The sequence below is a fragment of the Halichoeres trimaculatus genome, unplaced genomic scaffold, assembly GCF_033239565.1.
Source record: "Halichoeres trimaculatus isolate MK-OKI-2021-1 unplaced genomic scaffold, fHalTri1.1 fHalTri1_scaffold_4, whole genome shotgun sequence".
NCBI lineage: Eukaryota > Metazoa > Chordata > Actinopteri > Labriformes > Labridae > Halichoeres > Halichoeres trimaculatus.
Window position 1 is genome coordinate 26,849,259 of NW_027437182.1, and position 27,023 is coordinate 26,876,281.

Here is a 27,023-nt window from a genome sequence, read left to right on the forward strand (position 1 = left end):
TTTGACTACAGACCTAACAGAAGCATCTGCTTTCATTACACAGAGTTAATTCTTTATTTTCAAAAGTGAAACTTAAATTGTATCCAACTTCAATACACACAGAGTGAAATATTTCAAGCATTTTTTTCTTTTATTGTGATGATTACAGCTGACACTAAATAAATAAAAAGAAATCTGTTTCTCATGAAATTTGAATACATGGAAATAGTTTAATGTTTCAGACTAACTGATTAACTGGAAACACTTGTAAGGATTTCATGTAAGGATTTCCTTTAAAAGTTCTCTTAACCCAGCTCAGTAGGTTACACACACTAACAAGAAAGAGTGTTAGCCATTGGCGTACCACACGGAAAAAAGACCCAGAGTCTATTTTTGACTTTTGCAAACATTCTGAAGAAGGATGTTGAGCTTGAGAAGACACACAGTTTTTTGAAAACACAGGAGCAACCTTTTACTGTCTAATGGTGAGATAAAAGAAATCAGTTTCATTATGAGGCTGATTACACTTATCAGCAGAGCAATAACTGGGTTTGGGGATTTGTTATCCAGCACTTTGTTGGTATTAAATCAGAAAAAGGTGCATTTGTTTCTTATTTGTGTGTGTGTGTGTGTGTGTGTGTGTGTGTGTGTGTGTGTGTGTGTGTGTGTGTGTGTGTGTGTGTGTGTGTGTGTGTGTGTGTGTGCCAGTGGATAGAGCAGGAAAGAGTAAGAGTGGGAGGGGATATGCATGAAAAGGGTTGCACGGGCTGCAGACTGGACTCAAACCTGGACCTGGACTAACCTCATGTGATACATGACCTTTCTGCTAGGCCATACCGGTGCCCTGTGTTGAACCTTTTTACACAAACTGGCCAATACCTTTATACCTAAATACAGTTATTGTTTTATGGTCACTGATTAACAGTGTGTTCCATTTCCCTTATCCAGGTCAGAGTCCAATGCACTCAGTGCAAATGCTGTGTGGCAAAGAACCTGTAACATTAATTTTTTACTCTGACAGGAGGGTGAAAGAGGCTTAATTTTATTAACTTCAGGCTCTCTTTAAGCTCTTGTTTGAAAAATGGATTCTATCTTTTCTGTAATTGGATCATATGTGGAGTGGGATGTTAGAAGTTTTCTGCTCTTCTGTGTTGTTTTCATCCTCACCACAGATTATATTAAGAACCGTCGCCCGGCAAGCTTTCCTCCAGGACCTTGGGCTTTCCCAATCGTGGGAAACATGTTCTCTGTGGACCACAACAAAGCCCATGAGAGTATAACACAGGTAGCTCCACCATCACAAAAAACAACTGATGGACATGTCTTCCTGTCTTCTGCCGTGCTGAAACCATCTGCTTTCTTTGTTCTTGAATCCACACGCAGTTAGCACAAAAGTATGGAGATGTGTACAGCCTGCGAATGGGCCAGGAGTGGTTGGTGGTTTTAAATGGGAGTGGGATTTTAAAGGAAGCTCTTGTCAATCAAGGAGACAGTCTGGCAGACCGTCCACCCCTTCCTATGCAGCTTGACATAAGCAAAGGACAAGGTGAGAGGACATAAACACAACACACAAAGCAAAACACAGAGCCTTTGTGCACACAAAACTAAAATCATACACTGAAAAAAACTGAAATCTTATTAAGTGTTCTTATTGTATTTTGACTAGAAAATGTGTTTTTAGACTTAACATGAGCTATATTAACCCGACCAGTCAAGACAAGAGAAAAATTACTTGTATTAAGACATTGTTCGAGTTTTAAGCACATTTTTGAGTATTTTTTTCTTATAGCATTGGCAGATTTTTTCACTTGTTGAAAAGAATTCAGACCTCATTTGTCTCTTCAAACAACGTAAAACAAGCCATTTAACTGGACTGATCAGCTGAGTGTGGCTCATATCAAGTATATAAAAAAACAGTTTTTACTTAAATAAGACAAAAACAGTTGATAAGATTTTTGCAGCGTATTTCTACATTTCCCCCTCACATGAATCTTTGTTAAGTTAATTGGCTCATGCTAGAACTAATTTATCTTCTTTTGATACATTTTTTTCCAGGTGTAGTTTTCACTAGTGGGCACATGTGGAAGCAGCAGAGACGTTTTATGCTTTCAACCCTCAGATACTTTGGTTTAGGCAAGAAGTCGCTTGAGCCCATCATTCTGGATGAATTTACAAATTGTTCAAAAGAATTTCAAAGTTATAAAGGTAAGTGGTGAGCATGTATTAATGTGCATAGAGTGATGAACAAAAAACATACTTAAATTCCTCTCCATTAATTTTGTTTTACTGGAGGTAAGCCCTTTAATCCACGGCCCATCATTGGCAACGCTGTCTCCAACATCATCTGCTCCTTGGTTTTTGGACACCGCTTTGAGTATAATGATGAGAAGTTCAAGCAAATGGTCAGCTGGTTTGAAACAGCACTCCAGCTTGAAGCCTCAATTTGGGCACAGGTATGGCATTTTAGAGGTATTTATAGTTTTCTTGAAGTTGCTGTCTTAGTTCAGTGTGACCTCAGTGTAAAATGTTCATAATTTCATGCTGAAGTTCCTCTTCTCAGCTTAAATATTTTCATGCCCTCTGCAGCTTTACAACTCATTTCCTCTGCTAATGAGACGTTTACCTGGACCACATCAGACAATTTTTGTCATTTGGGATAAAGTGAGGGACTTCATAAGAGAAGAAGTGAAGAAGCATAAAGAAAACTGGGATCCCTCTGACCAAAGGGACTACATCGACTGCTACCTGAATGAGATAGAGACGGTGACAAATGCTTGAAAAAGCTTTAAAAAGTCAACACTGTGCTGATTAGAAAGTTGATCTTTCTTTTTTTTCTTTTCTAGCAGACTCAGCACTACCCTGTCTTCTGTTTTCTTGTATGATGACAGTTTGAATTCCAGTTGGTGTACAAACAGCGCATGTCACATAATATGTGCTGACTATGTGACATGTGTGCTTTACGTTAACTTAACATGTTATGACCAGCATAATATAGAATTTTCAGTTTACAGAAAAAAATAATATCATGTTTATAACATTTTCACACAAAAACTTGAACTTGACTATTTTCCTCAGACTAAGGGGCAGGCGGGACACACTTTTGATGAAGAAAACCTGATCATGTGTGTCATGGAGCTGTTTGTGGCTGGGTCCGAAACTACATCCACCACCCTTCGCTGGGCTTTTCTCTACATGGCAAAGTACCCTGAGGTCCAGGGTAAGAGCACTGACCAGGCCAGGTCTGGATCAATAAAGTGCACACTATGGGAAAACGCAGTTTCTCACCAATTTTATCATTTCACTTTTCCTTTATAAAATTAGGTTTCTATAATTCAGTGGTTTAATCCAAATGATCACACATCCACCGGTTGTAGCTTCAATATGCTAAATTGTGTATAATTTTTGATATTGACTATTGCAGCTCATTGAGTTATTTTCCAACTCCTGTCTGTTGTCTTCCTCTCAGCAAAGGTCCAGGCTGAGATAGACAAAGTGATTGGTCAGTCTAGACAGCCATCAATGGATGATCGTACAAACCTTCCGTTTACTGACGCTGTCCTTCACGAGATCCAGAGAATAAGCAACATAGTTCCCCTCAGCGTACCTCATATGACAAACAAGGACATCAAGCTGGGAGGCTACACTGTTCCTAAGGTCAACTACCATGAATGCAATTTATGCTCAATATAATATAATATAATATAATATAATATAATATAATATAATATAATATAATATAATAATATAACATAATATAATATAATATAATATAATATAATATAATATAATATAATATAATATAATATAATATAATATAATGATTAATCTGTATAATCTGACAGGGATCTACAATAATCCCAAATTTGACCTCAGTGCTGATGGACAAGAATGAGTGGGAAACACCTGAAATCTTCAACCCAGGACACTTTCTAAACAAGGAGGGAAAGTTTGTGAAGCCAACTGCTTTCATACCTTTCTCTGCAGGTGAGGAGTAACACAACACACAAATGCAGGAAAAACCTTGAATAATTCAGCTTAGAGTTAATAGTGGTAAGTATCTTTATTTGATGTTTTCAATGGAAAAAAATGTAAGAAGACAAGTGAAATCGTTGTTATCAAATAGCCAATTACTTTTCAAATTGATTTTCAGCTTCTCAGTTTCTGTTCATGTTCCAGGTAAGCGGGTATGCCTTGGTGAGAATCTGGCAAGAATGGAGCTTTTCCTCTTTTTCACCTCCTTTCTGCAGCACTTCACCTTCTCCATGCCTGCTGGAGTGAAGCCTAAAATGGATTATGTCTTTGGTGTAACTCTGGCACCATGGCAGTACGAGATCAGCGCCAGCCTAAGAGAAGCTCTAACTGACTGAAAAAAGTTCATCAGAAAAAAAAGAACAACCTCTGTTTTTTTTGTTGGCCTCCCTGATAATTATGTGAATGGAACATTTCGACATGACACTCTGGCTCCAATCTGATCCTGTTGTCTGATATCTTCACCCTTAACTCATGAAGAATGTGTGTAAATACCAACCTGACTGAACGATGTTACAGCAACATTTCACTGTTGTTGCTCACATTGTTTATCTCAGTGTTACTGGACACTACTTAGACATGAATCATGTCTAACATTGTGCATAGCTAATGCTATAAACTGCTAGACGTCACTATCCAGTGATTGAACAGCCATCAAAAACCGCTTTGTATATTCTGTTGAATTTGAGCTACTTTTTTTGTCATGGTTGTGATAAATGTTTCACATTTTGTTTAAATTTTTTTCATTCAATGCGTTCAAAAAGTAAAAAAACGAAAACAAAACAAATTTAATATCTGATAAATCCACTACTGCAAATTATAACTAATGATCTATATCTGTAATTGGATTGGATTGAACACAAAGAGTGGTGTGGCTCATACCAGAAGTTTTTTTCTTTTTTAAATCTTTCTGGCTAAAATTGTCATAAAAAAAAGTAAATTATTGACACCATCTCCTGCTTATGTGATGCTGTAAACCTCAATGTTGTGGGACAAATAAAGGATTATCGTACTTTAATTTTTACTTACACATCAACATTTGACTCCATGTTCATTTTAGCACAACTGTCACTTTAACTTTTTGCTGTCTATTTAAATAATCATAAAATTTAACCAAAATGTTCTGGTCACAAATTGATGTAACATTAAAGGTCCCATATTTTGCTCCTTTTCTGCAGTTTAAAGTGGATCATTGACGTCTTCATGAAATGGTAGTAACATGTTTTGGTCCAAAAAGCCAATAAATCAAGCACAGCAGCATTGTTTCCAGGCTCTCATAGCCCCTCTGTTCAGAACGCTCTGATTTAGTGGGCGTGACCTTCATATGTAAATGAGCCACCACTGATACCGCCCCGCTCTTTCACGTCACTGAGAGCGGCGCCACGAGCTCTGAGTGCACAATGTTCAGAAAACAGCAAAGCTTGTTTACCGTAACATTACAGGCTAAAACAACAGGCTAACCGCAGCTAAAGTTAGCATCCTGAAGCTAACACAGAGACAGGGGGGACACTGAGGAAAAGCTCTTACATCTGCTCCACAGCACACAGCATTTAAAACACTCACATTTCCAGGGTCCGAGGTTTGTTGGCGGATGGTTGGTGATGCGCCTGGATTCGGGACCAGTCTATTCGCTAGCCCTCTGTTGTACTGTCCAAAGTTGGAAAAGCAGTTGGCCGTGAAGTGACTAGCACACTAGCAACTGCTTGTGTGCAGTTTTTATCCTCACTACAGGACCTCTGGCTTTTTCCAATCCTGGGAAACATGTTCTCTGTGAACCACAACAAAGACCTTGAGAGTGTGACTCAGGTAAATCCACCATCACAAGGACAACTGATGGACTTATCTTTCTGTCATCTGTTCCTCTAAACACCATGTTTTTTCTTTTTCATTTGAATCCATATGCAGCTAGCCCAGAAATATGGAGAATGGAAATGGGCCAGGAGTGGTTGGTTAAAGAAGCTGTTGTTAATCATGGGGACACTGTGGCAGCCTGTCCACCCTTTCCTATGCTGCAGGACAAAAGCAAAGGACTAGGTGAGAGGACAACTTTACCATCAGAGCATAGCACACATAGAGCTTAAAAATGCTACTTTTTGGGTCCTGGGGATCTTTGATAACTTGAAAGGCTTAACTTAAAACTTATTTGTCTACTTTTGATTAATTTCTTTTCAGTGGACACGTGGAGGCAGCAGAGACATTTTATGCTTTCAACCCTCAGATACTTTGGTTTTGGAAAGAAGCCACTTGAGCCCATCATCTTGGGTGAATTTACAAATTGTTTAAAAGAATTTCAAAGATACAAAGGGAAGTAGCAAACTTGCATCAAGATGTTTAGGTTAAGAGAAAAATCATAAATAAATGTAAAGTTTTTTTCACCACTTTTTCTATTTTTTTCTTTTTTTTCACTGGAAGTAAGCCCTTCAATCTAAGGTTTATGATTAGCAATGCTATGTCAAACATTATCTGCTCCTTGGTTTTTGGGCATCACTTTGAGTACAGTGAGAAGAAGTTCAGGCAACTGATAAACTGGTTTGAGAAAGGATTTCAGCTTGAGGCCTCAATTTGGGCACAGGTAAGACATTTTAGAGACTTATACTTATTTTTAATGGTCTGTGCATCTTACGACATGCACTCTCAGTGTGTAACTGTTCATAAAGGATTCAAGTAGTGAGACAAAAGTACAGCATTTGGTAATTGGAACACAACCAAAGATGGAAATGTGTTAAATGTGTGAATAAATGCTCAGATAGATTTCCAAGGCTAGGAACTGAGTGATAGAAACAGAAAATCTCATGCTGAAATTCCTCAGATGGATGGTATTATTTTAGATTCACCCTCTGCAGCTTTACAACTCATTCCCTCTGCTAATGAGACGTTTACCCGGGCCACATCAGACATTTTTTATTATTTGGGACAAAGTTGGGGACTTCATAAGAGAAGAAGTGAAGAAGCACAAAGAAAACTGGGATCCCTCTGACCAAAAGGACTACATCGACTGCTACCTGAATGAGATAGAGACGGTGACAAGAAAGATATAGTACTATCGGTATAATGTAAGTTTTTATTTTTTTATTTTTTTTACTTGAATGTTTTCCTCAGAGTAAGGGGCAGGTTGGAAACAGTTTTGATGAAGAAAATCTGATCATGTGTGTCATGGAACTGTTTGTGGCTGGGTCCGAAACTACATCCACCACCCTTCGCTGGGCTTTTAGTTGGGTTATTTTGGAGCGAAACGTGACCCCGGTGAACGAAGGTCCGTTTCTCAATGGATTTGTCATCTAGGAGGGCTAAAAAACGGGGTGTATTTTTTAAAATGGTGGGGAAAATTTTTTGGAGGCCAAAATCCAAAATGGCAAAACGGCCTGCAGTTTCCTTGTGACATCACACATATGGCTTTGCTCCAGTGGTTTCCATGGTGATAATAAATCTCCATTCATTTAAATGGGAGCAAAATAAAGGAATCTATTCATTTCCATTGGTCTGACACTGCAAAAGAATTTAATAAAGCAAAAATATTGTGATATAGACCTGAAAAGTCATTTCTGCATAGTCCTTTTTAATGGGAAATGGTCAATCAACAAGGGTTGTTTACACATAAAGATCTACTTTATTGACTTCAGATGTTATTTCTGTGAACTTTAACTGCATATTACTCAACTCATCATGAGCAGAGCTTCCATTATAACCATATAGAGACTCTGTAACAATACTGAAAAAATATACCCCCAAAAACGGCAAAAACTGCCCCCAAAAACCCTAAAAAAAACACCAAAAGTGGCAGCCCTCTTGAATTTGAAGGTTAAAATAAGGTCAAATCATTCTGTAACCCTGAAATATGTATTTCTCAACAAAAAAAGGTCTGAAAACATATATTATTCATCATTGTAGGTCATGCCTTTAAAGAGATCATTTCCATGACAGCCATTTTGGGTTTCGGCCTCTAAAAAATTTTCCCCGCCATTTTAAAAAATACACCCCAGCTAAATTTGTTTTTTAGCCCTCCTAGATGACAAATCCATTGAGAAACGGACCTTCGCTCACCGCGGTCACGTTTCGCTCCAAAATGACCCAACTATTTCCTCTACATGGCAAAGTACCCTGAGATCCAGGGTAAGAGCACTGACCAGGCTAAGTTGGTGGTTGATGAAACATTTAATGTGGAAAAACAGGTTCATTATAACTTTGTGTCGCTATCAAATTCCCTACATCAAGTGGTTTCTTTTTTACTTCATACAACTCTAGGTCCATTTAAACATGGGGCGCCAATTGTAAAGTTGCACACACTGCTAAAAACAACATTTCTCCACATTAAGCTCTAAAACATCATTTTTTTTCTGCAGATGTAGAGAAATATGTGTGAAATATATTTGTCAGCTATATGTAAATGTTGAGTATTTCATCTAAAATGTTATATCTAAGTGTTAAATGTTATTTATAAATTTTATAAACGAATGTCCTGATTCTAAATATCTAGCTACATTTCTAAACATTTAGTTTCATTCTAAATATTTAGCTAAGACTTAATATTTAATGATAATAATATTAATAATACATTTTATTTGAAAGCGCCTTTCTTAGCACCCAAGGACACTTCACAAAATACATAGTAAAAACACACTGCATTAAAATCACAATTAAAATAAGTAAAAACAACATACAAGAGGGACCGAGTTAAATGAGGGTGGAAAATTAAAGGGAATAAGCAGATTGAAACAGATGGGTTTTGAGTTTTGATATGAAGTGGGGAAGGGAGTCAATGTTTCTGAGGTCCAGGGGGAGAGAGTTCCAGTTTGGGAGCAGAGCGGCTGAAAGCCCTGCTCCCCATGGTGCTAAGCCGGGTGAAGGGCATAGAGAGATGGAGGGAGGAGGACGACCTGAGGGATCGACAAGGGGTGGCGATGTGGAGGAAATCGGAAAGGTGGGGGAGTGGGGGGTGGGGTGAGGTTGTGAATGGCCTTAAAAGTATAGAGCAGGATTTTGAAGTAAATTCTGAACTTGATGGGGAGCCAGTGAAGCTGCTGGAGGACGGGGGTGATGTGATGAAAGAAGGGGTTTTCGGTGATGATCCAGGCTGTGTAGTTTAGAACCATTTGAAGTTTATGGAGGGATATGTGGGGGGCACCAGAGAGGAGTGAGTTGCAATAGTCAATCCGGGAGGTGACGAGGCTGTGGACCAGGATGGCCGTGGTGAGTAAGAGTAAGTTGTTGGCAGAGAAGGTTTGGCAAATTTTTCATGGTTGCAACCTACAAACTCAGCTCTGCTGGTCATCCTACAAACAAATAATCCTCTAAGATGCGGCACCACTTGAAAGGGAAAAAAACAGCCTTTCTGACAGTATAAGATGCATTGCCAAGAAGCAATGTTACAATGGAGAAATAACCTACCAAACACAAACCGACTTACTTTTTGCACCATGTTTATTGGGAAGGAGAATTTTGCTCTTTATCGTTGCAAGATTTTGACATTGTCTTGAGCACTTGATGTTGCTGGCTCATTTATTTGTTTACCTCACCTCTCCTCACCTGAGGAGGCCTTGTTTTATTGCATGCTGTGTCTATTTATAGCCCACAGCTGATCTTAATTACTTTATGTGACATTACTCTATGTAATGCTGAAACTTCTATAATATTTGCCAAGTATTTTTGTCTGATGGATTATTTTTTGTATCTTTGCACATTTAATCATCAATGTGAGTAGTTATTACATAGTTGATATTAACAATCATGAGTCAATCACAATAGCTCTGCATACTAATATGCATTTTGCTGGGTTTATGTTAAGACCACTGGTGTTAACTGCTTATGTGAATCCTTCGAAATTTACCACTTGAGATAAATTTGAAAGGCTTTTGATTCTTACTTACATGGTTAACTATGGTTGAATGATTGATTTATTGTCACTGATTAACAGTGTTTGACATGTTTGACCCTTTTCAGAGAATAACTGGATCACAGTTCAGTGTACCTTGAATGCTAGTGTGATGCAGCCAAGGGTCAAAAACACAAAGCTTCTCCCTCACTGTGTTTATGGCAGTACAATCATAGACTTTGGTCTAACTGGAGACTAAAGAGAAGTATCGGCTCACATTTCACAGAGTTGATCCTTTAATCACAGAATGGATTTAATTTCTTCTATAACAGGATCCTACTTGAGCTTGGATGTCAAAAGTCTACTGCTCTTCACTGTCATCTTTATCCTCACTATAGATTACATTAAGAGTCGTCGGCCAGCCAGCTTCCCTCCAGGACCTTGGGCTTTACCTATCCTGGGCAACACCTTTAATGTGGACCACAAAAAGACCCACGAGAGTATGACACAGGTAGAACAAATTCTCTCACAGAAAACACAGGTTAACTGATACCAACTTATTCTGTGTTTTTCTAAACCTGCTGCCTCTCCTCTTCTTTTGAATAAACTCACAGATGGCTCGGAAATATGGAGATGTGTACAGCCTGCGTATGGGCAAGCACTGGGTGGTGGTCTTAAACGGGTTTGAGGTTCTGAAAGAAGCTCTGGTCAATCAAGGAGACAGTGTAGCAGACCGCCCAGCCCTCCCTCTGGTCATGGACCTGACAAAAGGACTTGGTGAGAAGATTTGAAACTTTGTTCTGTGCTCTGTGCCACTGAACTTTATGACATGTCTAGGATACGCATACATAAAAATATTGTTACCTAAAAAACGTACATAGGTTTGTCCTCTGCAACCATGGCTGCACGGTGGTGCAGTTGTTAGTGCCAGGGTTGGGAGGGTTACTTTAAAAATAATCAAGTACAATTACAAGATACCTCTTAAAAAATGTAATCAGTAACTTACTCTAAGTATCATAATATTGAAGTAATGTACCTGATTACTTCTACTTTTGGATAACTTCAATACCAAACATGCACATAAAGACAAGAAAGTAAAGACGATGTGTCATCTGCTCTGTGTATTTTTTTTTTTTTTTTTTAAAGAAAAATATTCATTCATTCATTTTCTGAACCACTTATCCTGTTCAGCATGCATGCACGGGGAGAACATGCAAACTCCACACAGAAAGGCACACCGGCCTAGCTAGGAATCAAACCAGTGACCTTCTTAATGTGAGGCTGCAGTGCTAACAGTGTTGCAGTGTTGCACCACCCTCAGAAAAATATAAAACAATAAAATATTCTTTTATACTGAATATAAGAAATGCTGTTGCAGTTAAACACATAGAGACAACCCAGCTGATTCCAAATTATCCAAGTATTCTGCTGTAAAACACAGTTGACAGTTTACAAAGTATGCTTTTTAAAAGCAAACTTAAAATGTTCTCTTTTCAGACTTAACATTAAGTATGATCCTTTTACAAAGTCAACAGAGAAGGCTCTATTTTAGTACATCAACTGTATTTTTTTAACAAACCATGTGTCCACATGAAACAGTGGTGCCACGAGTAGCAGTATTGACTGATTATTGACAGGTTAGCAAGCTAACAAACCTGAACTTAAGCTAACTGGATTTCTGTGTATTTCAGCAAACATTAGCAGTTAGTCTCCATACCTTTGGATGTTTCTTCAAGTTGGATGTGGAGTCCCTGGATAGTGACAGCATCATTTTGTTCCCCTTATCTGATTTAAACTTGAAATGATGCCACATTTTCCACCCAGTGAAGGCATGTTTTTTGCCCGGCAGTGGCCATAATGATGAACGACCTTAGCTCGAGGCTTCGTGGGTGGTTGCTTCACGTGTTGGTTTGTTGTGGTGTTGCATTGTTAAGTGTCCCAATGTGCGTTACATTTTTTTTGTATCCTAATTACGTAACACCATTACATGTAATCTGTTACTTCCCAAGCCTGGTTAGTGCTGTTGCCTCACAACAAAGGGGCTGACGACTGACAGACTCTCAGGGGCTGTTTACACGACAACGGTTTTAGGGTGAAACGCAAAAGTTTTGTTGCGTTTCAGCTTCGCTCCCGGCACAGTTTCCGTGTAAACAGTAAGCCGGCGTTTTCAGTGGAAATGCTGACGTCACAGTCTGCCTTGCGCGCGCACATACCACAGGACAACAGTACCGTTGGTACGATCATCACGGACTACCATGTTGTGCTTGTGCTGCTCAATCTGCTGCATCTGCGGATTGTCTTTCAACAAAATCTGCATCTGTTGCTCCACTTTTTGACTTTTTATTCCCCAATACACCATATGATCGGCTCAACTCTACTTCGGTGGAGAACTCACAAAAGCGGCTTCTGGACAAGACAGTTATAGCACCACCTGTAGGCCTGGGTTGCTCACTACAGCGTTTTCAGTCCATCAGCGTTTCCGTGTAAACAAATATGTTTCACTGAGTTTTCACGGCATTTTAGCGTTTTCAGATGAAACTTTGTGTAAACGGGGCCTCAGCCAAAGCCGCATCTCAGGCAGATGGGTATCTAAACAGCTCTTTTTCCTTAGTGATGAACTGTTTTGCATAGTTAAAAGTAAAGTAGTTAAAACAAAAAGTTTTAACTGCTGCTGATCTACAGCTGACTCCCCCCCCCCCAATTATTTAGGGTTCTTCCAACTGAAAAAATGAGTATGAGTGTATCAGAAGCTGTAAACACATGATTTGAACATTTTCTGCTTTTTTAATTTTTCCATTTTTTATGTATCTCCAATCAGGGGTTATTTTCACAAGTGGAGACATGTGGAAGCAGCAGAGACGTTTTGCGCTCTCAACCCTCAAGCAGTTTGGGTTTGGCAAGAAGTCGCTTGAACCTGTGATTCTGGATGAATTAATTCATTGTTCAAAAGACTTTCTTCACTTTAAAGGTTAACTAGATACTGTGCAGCCAATAATTTGAAAGAAAAGTTCGTAAACCAAATAAACTTCTACTTCTCTCTTTACCTGTGAAGGTAAGCCTTTCAACCCACACATCATCCTTAACAACGCTGTCTCCAACATCATCTGCTCCCTGGTTTTTGGACACCGCTTTGAGTACAGTGACGAGAGGTTCAGGAAAATGATCATCTGCTTTGAGAAAGGACTCCAGGGTCTAACCTCAATTTGGGCAGAGGTGAAGCACTTTCAAGGCTTTAATGATTAACTTAAACATACTTTCTTTTTCATGTCTTAATTTTTCTGCTTCACAGTTTTACAACTCCTTTCCTCTGCTTCTGAGACATTTGCCAGGACCTCATCAAACATTTCTGCAAGTTTTCAATGCCGTAAAAGTCTTTATAAGAGAGGAGCTTGAAGAGCACAAACAAAACTGGGACCCTGCGGATGGGAGAGACTACATCGACTGCTACCTGAATGAGATACAGACGGTGATAAGCATTATATACATTTATTCACTGCTTATTCTGTGCTCAGTTTTTGTTTTGTTTTGTTTTGTTTTTGGAAAAATGTGTAACATCAACAGATGTATTTGCTTTACATACATAACATCACATATATATGGAAACTCTTTGCCACTTCACATTTTGCCATGTCCTCTGCCTCTACATTTGAACTTTCTCTGACAAAATCCATTTCAAACAAATAAAGCAAAGCTCTGAGCATTTTTTATCATTAATTTGTAACAAGATGAAATACGTGTATCTGGATATGTTTTTAGAGTAAGGGACAGGCTGGCAGCACATTTGATGAGGAGAACCTTGTTGCTTGTGTCTTGGATCTGTTTGTGGCTGGCTCTGAGACCACATCCACCACTCTGCGCTGGGCTTTCCTCTACATGGCAAAGTACCCTGAAATCCAGGGTAGGAGCACTAACCAGGCTCATTTATACTTTTTGATAGGGTAATAAAATCAAAACAGCTCTGTTAATTGTCTATGTATTAAGACCAATATTTTCACATCATACGATTTCTTTTCTCTGTCCTCCATGATTATGTCAAAGTCTCTGCAACAAACATCTATTTGTTAAAAGCAGAGCTTTAACTATGGGTTCATTATATCAAATCAAAATGACTGAATCATGTAGCAGTATTGAATCAATTATCAGGTCTCCCTGAGTCTTAAAGTTTTACTGATTGTTGGAGTACTTTTATAACTTTTTGTCTCTCACAGCAAAGGTCCAGGAAGAGATAGACAGAGTGATTGGACAGTCCCGACAGCCATCCACAGAAGATCGAGTAAACCTGCCTTTCACTGAAGCTGTCCTCCATGAGATCCAGAGAATGGGAAACATTGTTCCTCTCAGCTTGCCTCATGAGACCATTAAAGACATCCAGCTGAGAGGCTACACAATCCCAAAGGTCAGTTTTCATGGATGTCACATAAAAAAACTCCTTTATGCGGGGCCATGGACTGGGCATATTGCTAGTGGATGGACCAATCCCATATCTAGATGCTCCTTGATCAGAAGGTAGAGGCCAATTCCAGGGGGATCCTTACCTATATATCTGAAGGGGTCAACAAAACTTTTTAGAGAAGGGGTACTGATGGGGTGATAGTGGTGAATGCACTTAAAGGACCTCTGGGGTATGGAGGACTAAACGTGCCAAATGAAATATATAAATACATTATTAATTAAAAGAATAATTAATTAAATAATTAATTTTGTCAATAAATATCTAATATCAGAAATAAATAAATAAGTAAATAATAAAATACATGTATTATTATTTCTTCAATTAAAGTGTTATGAAATACTTAAATAATTAACTAAATATGCCATCAATTATTTAAAATGTTTATCTAATGTAAAACCAAATTTTATTACTTAAGTATTTATTAAATGAATCACTCATTTGATTAATTATTGAATTATTTATTTAATTAATCCATGGTCACCGCTCTGGCAGCACATCATGAATTAATTTTGTCTGTCACTCTCACCCATCAAACTCAGTGGGTGGGACTTACGATGGTCAAACCATGGTTGCCAGACTCAGCAGTCCCATGTCAAACAAACTAACACAGCAGGCATCACTAAGGGTTTGCATGAGCTCTCCAGTGAGTTAATAACATATATTTTACACCTGGCACTGAATACTGACACTGAAATTTTGTACTCTGAACATGTGGCTTGCAAAGAAGGGTTAAATAAAGCCCCTGGAGTTATTTCTGCTCTCTCTGACCAAGATAGGGACTGAAGAGTGTTTGCTAATGCAGAAGAAGTTCTCAATGGCTTCTCCCTTACTGGGCTGTGAAATACACAGGAAAAGAACAAGCTTGTGTGATGATAATCCTGAAGTCATTCAGCTTACTGAGTTAGCCTGGAGGAACAGGGCTCTGGTCCACGTGTATTTTGCAGCCCAGTGCAAGGTCTAAAATTTATGTTATTAACTCACTGGTGAGCTCATGCAGACCCTCATTGTAAGCTGCTGTGTTAGTTTGTTTGACATGGGACTGCTGAGTCTGGCAACTGTGACTCGACCATCGTAAGTCCCATTTTGAATAATTAATGACACATTTATTTAATTATTTAGGTATTTCATAACACTTTTATTTAATTTAAGATAATTATATATTTATTTAATTATTTATTCATTTATTTCCAATATTATATAACTATTCACACAACTATTTATTTATTTAATAATTTGTTTAATTTATTACTCTTTTAAATAATGATGTTTTTTTATATTTCATTTTGGCACGTTTAGTCCTCCATACTGGGGGACCAGAGTAGATTGCTCCTCTGGTTTCGTGTGTTTTGTAGATCTTGAGATATTTGGAATATGGGACCTGAGACTGTTGCTCACAGCCAACGTAGGACTTATAAGATAGCTAAGGCCCCTCAAAAAACAAAGTCAGACACCCTTTTAGTACATTTTAACATGTTAGTGGTTTCAGAAGAAATAATTCTGAGGCACAGCCTGGGGAGAGGAGGGGTTTCTGATTTATGAAGCCTCAAATCTCCAGCAAGATTGATAAAGCTTTTCATTGATCAGTCAGTCCATTTTCAGAACCTGAACATGTCAGAAGCCAGTGTTCAGGGCCAAAAGAATCAAAATGGTGATACAAGAAGCTGAAAATTAGTTTTGGGGCTGGGTTCAACCCCAAAACTAAATTATAATTGATGTTCTTATTTCACATTATAGTGTAACTCTTTACATAACTCTCATCATCAGGGAGTTTTAATCATCCCCAATTTGACCTCGGTGCTGTACGATGAGAATGAGTGGGAGACACCCTTCACATTTAACCCAAGACACTTTCTGAACGAGGAGGGCAAGTTTGTGAGGCCGGCTGCTTTTATTCCTTTCTCTACAGGTGAGGGGTAACACAATTTGTTTCATTACAATTTGACAGCTTTATTTCTAAAGATGTTTAAAACATTATTATATTCATAAGACGTTACAAGGTTTCTTAGGAATTTTAGGAACTTTTTCCTAATTAAATTTTTTTGCCCTAAATAAAAAAAGGTATAAACCTTAAGAAAATGTTTTTAAACAATTGATCTTGGAAAAAAAATCTTATATAAAATCCAGTATGCTCACACTTTGATTACTGAGATTACCCAACCCCAGATTATTTTTCTTTTTCTTTATCCAGGTAAACGGTTATGTCTTGGGGAGAACCTGGCAAAGATGGAGCTTTTTTTATTTTTTACCTCCTTTTTGCAGCACTTCACCTTCTGCATGCCTGCAGGGGTAGAGCCCGTGTTTGACTACCATTTGGGTGTTACTCTGGCACCACGTCAGTATGAAATCTGTGCCACCCCCCGATAAGAGAGACTCAAATTGACACCACTGCACTTAAATATGTTTCACTGTTGGTGAATTTATTATAAAACAACAGTTTTTTTTACACCAGTGATATCTTAATTGGGCTGTTGAAACGTAATAAAAGTTGAATCTTTGCAACTTTATGTGTTTATGTGTTACTTTACAAAGCTGAATTACAACTTCTGAAGAAAATCTGTTTGTACTTCCTTTAAATGTCATACGAAGGAGTGAAAGTGGAAAGAATCAAAATGGATAAAACAAACTTCGGCTACCTAAAGGCTCTTAATTTTGTAAAAAAATGAAAAAATAAAAACAAAATGAATCAAAAAAACATAAAAATCATTGAAATGTGAAAATGTTACTACATCTAAACCTACCGTGCCATTATTCGACAATAAATCTATGCTGCGTATCTACACTTCGGTTCGCAAATCTCCAAAACAGTTTTGCTTTAGGCAGCAGTCTTAGTTTTAATCTTAGTCTTTTGGATCAGTTTTAGTCACATTTTAGTAATTTCCATATGTGATAGTTTTAGTTTAGATAAAGACAGGAAAATATTAGACTTTTAACCAATTAAATGAGGTCAATAAGTATTGGAAAATGGAATCAAGGTTGAGAGGTTGTTTTAAGTGTTGCAAGTCATACAACAGCAGTTAACCATGTGGGGCATGACATCAGCTCGAAACCAACTATTACCATTGAATTCTCAAAGAAAAAAATGGATTTAGAAAATCAGCAGTTAATTTGCTTGTCTGCGGTTATATCTGGTTAACTGAGTTTGGATAAAGAAGAGAGATTTAATAACACAGCCTCAGGTGTCGCTGGTGTTTCTGTGTAAAGTGTGACCCTGTTAACTGGTGACTTAGTTTGACAACTGACCACAGAAAACAGGACATTTTTACGCTTCCTACAGTTTGAATTTAGTGTTTATGAAACGCTAACCCTAGTTATTTATTTTTTGTGTAATTGTTTTGTTTTGTTTTGTCTCTTGTTTATGTCCCGGTTTTTGTTTGTTTTTTAGTCTGTTTTGTTTTCTTGTTTTGATTGTTCTTATTATAATTTGGTATCTTTGTTGTCAACCATATAATTTTTTTATGTTAGAAAAATGAAAATAAAATTATGAAAAACAAAAACAAAAAAAAAACGCTAACTCGTCTGAATTAATGGAGCTCAACACCACTTGTGTTACCCAAATGCATCTTAATGACGATGATGTAGGTTGAGGAGGGATCTGTGTGTGTGACTAGTGACCCAAGCGTTGTGCACATGGACTGTATTAAACATGGACGAAGCATCCGCGACGTCACCCGTCTGTTCCTGAAGACGTGAAATGAAGCCAATCCGTAGACACAGCCACATTTGCTATGACGCCGGCTGTGAGTTTTTCATCAAGCAGCTACAGGGTGCCTGGCGGTCATGTGACCTGAGCTGTGCCTCTGACTGGACAATCAAACAACCCTGATAACTTTTAAACTGCAGAGATAGAAAAAAATTCACTCACCGTACAGTGTGTGCTGATAGTGAAATCAGCGCTTTAGACCCAAACCGTTTTTTGAACCAGGCTGTAAATATGCATTTTAATGCCGTAAAAGTCTGTTTTTATGGCTGGGGGTGTACGTGACTTCTGGTCTTTCTGCAGCCAACCTCAGGCGGATTCTCAACGAACAGCCACTTTTCGCACTTCCGCACAGGCTTCATTTTTAGTGACTGGATGTTGCCCCTTGGTTGTGCAGAATGTGCCCAACATGCCAAGTGGTGGTCTTGGCCAAACAAGGATAGGATGCAATCAGATTTTGATGGACAAATTGCACACAATAGGCAGAAGTGTCATGCTTTTTGAGCACCACCCACCAACATTTTCGTCCAGTCTCATCTCATCAATGGAAACTCACAAATGTCTGGTCATGGTCTGGTCATCAAAGAACTATGTTTAACTCATCACCGCCTCGTCATCGTCATTAAAAAAGGGGCATCAACAAAATAATTTGTCATTGTTGACTAAAACAAAACTGCTCCAAAACCAACAAGTACGTCTGTTGAAAAAATTACAACACAAAAGGAAAGAAAACATCAACATTAAGATGCAATTATGTCAAAAGTAGAGCATACAAAATGATTTGTACTTTATTTAATGTATATAATGTAATGTAATGCCTGAATGAGCATGTTGTGTCGTGTCAGCAAATGGTGCAGAAACAAGCTCTCAGATGATTTAGTGTCACTGATTAACTGTGCTGAACACAGATGTCAAATAAAAGATCAGAGTTCCATTCAACCAAGATGTGTCTGGCATATCGCCAAGAGTCAACAACAGGCTTATCCCTCATTGGGTAGATAAGGCTGACATAACTGTGGTGAGTGGAGACACAACACTAAACTTCTAACCTAAAACGCAACAGAAGCACAGAAGCACAGGATCCACATGCAAAGTTGAGCCCTCAACAGCAGAATGGATTTAATCTCTTCTGTATTTGAAACCTGTGTGAGATGGGATGTCAAAAGTCTGCTGCTCTTCATCATCTTTTTCCTTCTCATTACTGATTACATCAACAACCAACGGCACGCCAGCTTCCCTCCAGGACCTCCAGCTTTTCCTTTGGTGGGCAACATTTTCTCAGTGGACCACAAAAAGACCCATGAGAGTATGACACAAGTAGGTGAACAGGTCTGACCATGAAACTACAGTTAAAATGCAGAAGGCAACTAAAGGAACCCACTTTACTTTGCATGTTGAACTGAGCATAATGTTTTTCTCCTGTCTGAAATTTATTCTCAGTTGGCAAAAAAATATGGAGATGTGTACAGCCTACGAATAGGCCAAGAGTGGCTGGTGGTCTTGAATGGGTTTGAGGTTCTGAAAGAAGCCCTGGTTAATCAAGGAGACAGTCTGGCAGACCGCCCAGCCCTTCCTCTGGTCATGGACTTGACCCACGGACGAGGTGAGGTGATGTAAAGCACAAAGCAAATACTGGGTCCTTGCATTTAAAGGTTAAAGGTCACACTGCAATGATTTACACATTCACAAGCAGCTTTAACCACAGAAACAGACTGGTGTCTAAAGAAGCTTTATACCCGTCCAAATCGCAAACTGTTCATCAATAAAAAAAAAAATCTATCTACGAGGGCTGCAACTAACGATTATTTTAGTAACCGATCACTCTGACGATTATATTTACGATTAATCAGCGAATTGGGGGAAAAAGGATGAGAATGCACAATTTGCAAAATATTGTTTGCTTAATGATAAATACAAAGAAACAACATATTCAAACATAATTAAACTGACCACATGCTACATTTATAAAGCATAACAAATTATATACATGTATTGTCTCTTAAAGAATGAACAGTACGGGCAAAATAAATCGTTATGTCGTCATTTTAAGAACTTAGTGGGCCAAAAAGGCAAATAAATATGAAATGTGTCCTCAGTCTTTTCACCTGCAGGTCAAACAGTTCAACCCCTCTGCCCTACCACTATCTCTAGCAGCTAATGCTAATGCTAATTTTGGTTTAATGAACTCCTCGTGGTTTTCAAACGGGGTGACGATTTGATAAAAAGACAAAATGAGTCCTAAAAGGCATACCATTTATTTCACAACATGTAAAGGGAGTGTTTGTAGGATTTTGTAGCTCCTTACCTCACTGTTGAGCTCCCTGACTCGTCATCGATGATCCCAACATGTTTGCGTTTCAAGGGCTGGATCATTGCAGTCGTACTGCCGTGCAGTGTGAGGTCATTTTAACAATTGACACACTGTGTGCTTTTACCCGGAGTGAAACACTCCTAAACTCTGGAAATTTTAGGATGAACGGCTTTCTCCAGCTCTGCCATTATTCGTGTGTTTTCCTCACCTGCCGGCTCGGCTTCTCCTCCACCACGTTGATCTGTTTACATGTGACACATACAGCCCCGCAGCCCAGGTAAATATACTTCGGTCCAGTAGGGGGCGGTAATGTACCTTCAACTAGTTGGCATAATCTGACCAAAAAAAAAGAGGAAAGCCTCTGGGGAGAGCTGAGTTTAAAGGAATGATTAAGGAGGGAATATTAAAGGAGTGGCAAGAAAATTGGGAGAGAGAGGATAGGGGGAGACACTACTTCACAATCCAACCTAGTGCGAAAAGTAGGTGCTGTTGTTACATCAAACCTCGAAAATCTATAGGTTAAGGATTGGACATTGTAGACTTAATCATTATTTGTTCATAATAGGGAAAAATGGCACAGGGTTATGTCAGTGTGGGCAACCAGAGACAGTAAAACACGTCCTCCTAGAATGCAACAGTTATAGAACAGAAAGACGCCGCCTTTTAGTGAGTAGAGGTTTTAGCTCTTTTTTATTTACTCAGCCATAATGAGAACCACCTTATGACAACCAAAGTAGTGTTGCAGTTCCTGAATGAAACTGGAATTTATGACAAGAGCTAATTAAAATAAAAATAAATGAAGACCACTGGAGGGCAGTAATATGCATTCGCTGCGTCTACACTGCCGGAAATGAAGAAGAAGAAGAAGAAGAAGAAGAAGAAGAAGAAGAAGAAGAAGAAGAAGAAGAAGAGGAAGAAGAAGAAGGGGAAGAAAAGAAGAAGACAAATAAACTGAAGACGAACTAATACAGTAATGGCACAGCACTGTGAATGGATTATGGAAAAAATGTTGTCGATGCTTTTACTAAAAGATTTTTTAAATCAGTTTTATCAATTCGTTGTTGCAGCCCTACTATCTACAATTTAAAAATATACTTTTTTCAAAATCTAAATTAAACCAGAATAACAGTGTAAAGTACAGGAACTGTTCATTTCAAATATCCATGTATGAATCTTTAAGTTACATTTTTGAAGTTTTTAATCTATTCGTGAAAAATCCAATCACAAATCTAATCACCAGACTATGTACTTCCAATCAGGGGTTATTTTCTCGAATGGACACATGTGGAAGCAGCACAGGCGTTTCACACTTTCGACCCTCAGGCAGTTTGGATTGGGCAAGAAGTCTCTTGAACCTGTGATTCTGGATGAATTCACACATTGTCTAGAAGAGTTAAATCACTTCAAAGGTATTTTTGTTGGTGAATCAAAAAATTGTGGAAGAAGCCCATTTATGCCAGATAAACATCTAAGTTTCTGTTTAACTTTTGGAGGTAAGCCTTTCAGTCCACACCTGGTCATCAACAATGTTGTCTCAAACATCATCTGCTCCTTGGTTTTTGGACATCGCTTTGAGTACAGTGATCAGAAGTTTCAGAAACTGATTGGCTGCTTTGAAGAGGGACTCCAGTGTCAAGCCAGCGTTTGGGCTCAGGTATGGCATTTTCAGTTCAGAAATAATAAACATGGTGGTTGGTTGCAAGGCTTTAACGCAGGGGTCACCAACCTCTTTGAGACCAAGGGCTACTTCAAGGGAAATGAGTAGTAAGGAGGGCTACTTGTCTGATACAAACTTCCTGAAAAAAAAAACTGTGCTGATTACTTACTTACTATTACTTTAATAACAATAATAATCAATGTTAATTATTCCATAATTATTATCACTGATTTACACAACAATGGCGGTAGGAAACATTTCTGGAGGTAGCTTCATTGTGATCATCTGATTTTTGGAAACATGCCTCGCGGGCGCCTGAAGTGGTTCTTGCTGGTGCCCAGGTGCCCACAGGAAACCCATGGGTGACCCCTACTTTAACATTAAGAACAGACTTTACTAAAATAAGTTTGACCTGCCCTTTTCATGTTATTTTGAATTTACTCTCTTCTACAGTTACATAATGCATACCCTCTGCTGATGAGACGTTTGCCAGGACCACATCAACGGTTTCTGGATATTTTCAAAACGACAAAGGACTTCATTCGAGAAGAGCTTAAAGCTCACAAACAAAACTGGGACCCTTCTGACCAAAGGGACTTCATTGACTGCTACCTGAAAGAGATACAGATGGTAAAAAGCATTAGAAGAATCTTTGTGTTACTGTTGACTGTCTAAGAAAATAAAAGTGGTCAGTTTATTTAGAGAACAGATATTTGTCACTGATACCAAGTTATCAGTAGTTGATCATGAAATTAGGCCTGCCGATAACCTGCTCAGGTAGCTGTTTGACCCTCTGGAACTGAATATGCAAATTAGTTTAGGCTTGCCCTGCCTCTTTCAGGAAGTAACCAGAAAATTTAAAAAGTAACCTGACTGAAAAAGCAAAGCTTGGAAACTTTTTCAGGCACTCTTTCCAGTAAGAGTATTACAGGGATGCTGCAACAAAATTGCTTTAAATCATTTCACTGCATTTCTAACTTATATACTTTGGATGCATTCTCAGGGTGAGGAGCAGGCTGACAACATCTTTGATGAGGAGAACCTTGTTGCTTGTGTCTTGGATCTGTTTGTGGCTGGCTCTGAGACCACATCCACCACTCTGCGCTGGGCTATCCTCTACATGGCAAAGTATCCTGAGATCCAGGGTAGGAGCACTAACCAGGCTCGTTCTTTCCTAGCCAAAGGGTGCTCATACACATTCACACGTTATAATATATAGAGGGATTATTTGTTTATCAAAAACACTTTTTTTTTTAAATTGATGTCATCACTTTGACGGACGGCAAAGTGCTCACAGGTTTGTGAAATAGCAGTGAGTGGACAGAATAGATCAGCAAGTGGACAGATATTAGGTGGACAGACGATTTTAGCAGAGAAACCTAGCATGTACCCAGAGAGAAAACACAACTCTCACTCGATGCCCATGACTGCATTATCTGTGGACACATCAGACTGTGACAGACCAGGATGTAAACATCGTTTCATAATATTCCCTAATTTTACTTTGGTCATAAAAACCGTTTCTGTCAATCCTAATTTTATAGGTTCACTCATTATTTGGGCCTACTGTCCATATTGAGTCCATGTTTGGTCAGAACCTCAGCCCCAAACCAACTTTTTCATTAAATAAACAAAAGTCAAATCTGTATTTTGAGTATCAGCAGTTATTATTGATTGTTTGCAGTCAAACCTGGTTAACTGAGGTTGGATAAAGAATACACATTTAATGACACACACGCAGACGTCGCTGGTGTATCAGTGAAAAGTGTGACCCTGTTAACTGGTGACTCTTGGCCGTTAATCATGGCTGCCGTCGGCTGAAAGCCACCAGTTAGCATGGTCGCTATCAACGCCAAAACACCCGTTGAAACGGTTGAAACTTGACAGAAGTTGCCTCTATTGTGTAGTATTGTTTTTGACAGCTGTCCACTGAAAAAAAATACATTTTGATGCTTCTAACAGTTTGAATTTAGTGTTTCAAAAATGCTAACTTGTCTAAATGAATGGAGCTAAATGCTGCTTCTGCGGTCAAGATGTGTGCGCATCTTTATGATGACGTAGACTGATAATCCCTCTATAAAATGTAAACATTAACACTAAGCACAGGTAATTTTTGTATGCAAAACTTACACCAGAATCTATCATCAACGTTGTGACATCAATTTTTCAAAACATCAGAAACACAAGCCACCCTACAAACTAACAGATCAATGGAACTGTACATTGTATACACAAGAATTTTTTTTTTTGTTCACTTGTTGCCTGATTTGTCTGTTTCTCTTCCTCACAGCTAAAGTCCAGGCGGAGATAGACAGAGTGATTGGACAGTCCAGACAGGTTTCAATGAAAACTGGAGCAAACCTGCCGTTCACAGAAGCTGTCCTGCACGAGATCCAGAGATTCAGCAACATAGCTCCTCTGGCTGTGCCTCGCATGACCACCAGAGAAATCCAGCTGGAAGGCTACACTATACCAAAAGTAAATATGGAACATTTTTATGGATATATTTCCAAATGTTGGTTTAAAAGAGCACCATGACTGTTCCATTTTCTTGAAATGTTATATATTGTTATCTACTGTGTTCAGTTTAGATCTTACATGCTGTTGCATCTTGGCCTCTTGGGCTAACACACGTATAATATCATAACACTTTGGTGTCATTCTTATCAACAGGGAATAACAGTGATTCCCAATTTGACTTCAGTGCTATATGGCGAGAATAAGTGGGAGACCCCTTTTGACTTCAACCCAGGACACTTTCTTGACAAGGATGGCAAGTTCGTTAAGCCAGCTGCTTTCCTCCCTTTCTGTGCAGGTGAGGATCAACAGTCTCTGACTGGGCAGACCTACACATGGCCCTATTTTTCTAATATTTTGTTCTAGAAATAAAATGTTACGGAGTGCAGATGGCCTTAGGTCACGCCCCATGAGGTTTGCCCTCGCGCAGGTGGCCTGGGTTCGACTTCGGCCTGTGGCCTCTTTCCTGCAGGTCACTCCCCACTCTTTCCCTGTCCCCTCCACTATCCACTGTCCTCTCTCCTATTCAATTATAGGGATAAAAGAAAAAAAAAAACAACTTCAAAAAAAGAAAAGAAAGAAATTAAATGTTACTTGTACGGTGAATGTGGTTTTTGGTTAATAGGCATATTTTTGACAAGAAGCTCAGTAAGCAAATTAAGATATAAACATTGTGGTGCCTTGAAAACTAAAGTGCAGAGAGCTTTTTTGTTTCTGTCAAGGCTTTTGCCCCTTGTCAGTCTTCGGGTAATTTTTCTTCAATATTTATGGTCTTGGTCTTGACTCCCAAATGTCAAGGTTTCATCTTGGTCTCAGTGCATTCTGGTTTCAGGGCAGTCTGGTCATTTATCATTTCAGGCAGGAGAGACTTATACACCAGAAAGAGTTATGAACAGATTTAATGAAATGCAAAATAAAGTTTGGAAGTTAGACCCCATCAAGCGTTTAGAATACTAATAAATGTTGGGGGTACGATGATGTTATGAATTATGAATATCCCTGAAAGGAGTCTAGACACTGAGTCTTGAGCAGAGAACTAAGTGATGGAAACTGGAGGTGCACGGGGGTGAGGAGGGTGACGATACTATAGTGTATCACAATATCACAATATTGTGATATATTGCTATATTCTGCACAATTAACCAAGAAAAAACAGAGGCGATGTTTTTGGAAATCAAAATATTACTCAAAATGAAAAGGACCAAGAAAAACATTGTTGTTTATGGCATACAGACTTGCTCAGTGTAACAGAAACGCACATTATCAAGTTTAGAAATTATGTATTTTAAATGTACTTTGAGATTATATTTATTATACAATCTATTGGCACCATAGGGCGTGGTAGCTCTTCGGTGCCATCTACAGCAGTGGAAGTACGTAAGTTGGATCGTACTTCCAACTAGGCTAAAATGTGAATTTTTATTTTGACAAAGCTGTAGCGATGTGATTGGATAGAGAGAAAAGCCGGCACTCCCCCGGTCAGTTGACAGTGAGAAAGAAGGAAAGAGTGAAGGAAACCTGAGTGTGTGAACCTGACTGTAAAAAAAATGGACATCTGCTTGCTCGGCTTGAAGTGAGGTCTCCACAAAAACTGCTCCCCCTGGTGGCTGGCTGTGGTATAGGTTTAAAAATATGGCTTTCCAGCCATTCCAGATGGGCTGTGGTCAAACTTTAAAAAACGATTACACCTCGTAGAAATGTTTCTCACGTCCGATTGTTGTGGTGATTTGAAGATGTTATTTGGCAGTCTTGTATCCAAGTCCTCTTTTTTCTGAAAAGTTTCGTTTTCATTAGTCATATAAATAAATAAACAGATGATATAAATAATTATCATTTTTGTCACCCAGCTCCACTCAGATTCTCCCAGAATCCCTCATCATCTCTACTGTGCAGACTCTGGCTACAAACTGCTACAATGGTGGCGCCTGAGACGGCGGTATTTTGGCTTCAAAACTGTACAATGATAAATGGTGGAGCCATGCTGTTCACTCTATGTACAGTTTATGGTGTGAACACACAGTCTTCCTGACTGAGCTTGCACTAAGCTTCATTTCTTGTTAACTGCTTTGAACATTAGTTTAAGTTTTTGGGCTCAGCATTGAACTATCTGAGAAGAAACCTCTGGTCTTATACTATGGAGTCAATGCAGGGATGCTAAAAACTCCCTTGTATCAAGTATCTGCTTTAGGTTGGCTGACCAAGCATGTGAAGCCTTGTACGCACCCATTATAAGAATAAATAGTTAAGTCACATAACTCTATCCACTCTCACAAGGGTTTTTTCTCCATTCCCAGGAAAGCGGCAGTGTCTTGGTGAGAGTTTGGCCAAGATGGAACTTTTCCTCTTCTTCACCTCCTTCATGCAGCACTTCACTTTCTCCATGCCTGCTGGGGTTGAGCCTGTGTTGGACTACCACTTTGGAGCCACTCTCGCCCCACATGCCTATGAAATATGTGCAACCCCACGCTCACAGAAGCTCTGATTGATTATTTGTTGACTGGTGTCACCTCTTACTGTTGTGTCACTGTTCTGTGGTTCACAGTTGTTTTTTCTTTTCTTTTTTTTGGCTTT

The 27,023-nt window shown here is 38.8% G+C and overlaps 3 protein-coding genes and 1 pseudogene across 3 annotated transcripts; all 4 read left to right on the plus strand.

The window, feature by feature from the left end:
• The first annotated feature begins 1,060 nt into the window (after positions 1 to 1,060).
• Positions 1,061 to 4,346, plus strand: LOC141788837 (cytochrome P450 2J2-like). The gene is made up of 9 exons (XM_074667925.1): positions 1,061 to 1,264; positions 1,363 to 1,525; positions 2,035 to 2,184; positions 2,272 to 2,432; positions 2,566 to 2,742; positions 3,055 to 3,196; positions 3,446 to 3,633; positions 3,822 to 3,963; positions 4,156 to 4,346. Exons 1-9 carry the CDS (start codon positions 1,061 to 1,063, stop codon positions 4,344 to 4,346), a joined length of 1,518 nt encoding a protein of 505 aa, XP_074524026.1.
• A 1,263-nt stretch (positions 4,347 to 5,609) lies between these two features.
• On the plus strand, positions 5,610 to 9,092 carry LOC141788838 (cytochrome P450 2J2-like; annotated as a pseudogene).
• Positions 9,093 to 10,124: 1,032 nt separating this feature from the next.
• LOC141789197 (cytochrome P450 2J2-like) lies at positions 10,125 to 16,634 on the plus strand. Its single transcript, XM_074668539.1, has 9 exons — positions 10,125 to 10,328; positions 10,432 to 10,594; positions 12,636 to 12,785; positions 12,870 to 13,030; positions 13,107 to 13,283; positions 13,574 to 13,715; positions 14,026 to 14,213; positions 16,035 to 16,176; positions 16,459 to 16,634. The coding sequence occupies exons 1-9, from the start codon at positions 10,125 to 10,127 to the stop codon at positions 16,632 to 16,634; spliced, it is 1,503 nt and encodes a 500-aa protein (XP_074524640.1).
• Positions 16,635 to 19,080: 2,446 nt separating this feature from the next.
• LOC141789196 (cytochrome P450 2J2-like) lies at positions 19,081 to 26,934 on the plus strand. Its single transcript, XM_074668537.1, has 9 exons — positions 19,081 to 19,284; positions 19,408 to 19,570; positions 21,538 to 21,687; positions 21,772 to 21,932; positions 22,389 to 22,565; positions 22,939 to 23,080; positions 24,226 to 24,413; positions 24,609 to 24,750; positions 26,747 to 26,934. Exons 1-9 carry the CDS (start codon positions 19,081 to 19,083, stop codon positions 26,932 to 26,934), a joined length of 1,515 nt encoding a protein of 504 aa, XP_074524638.1.
• Positions 26,935 to 27,023: the final 89 nt, after the last annotated feature.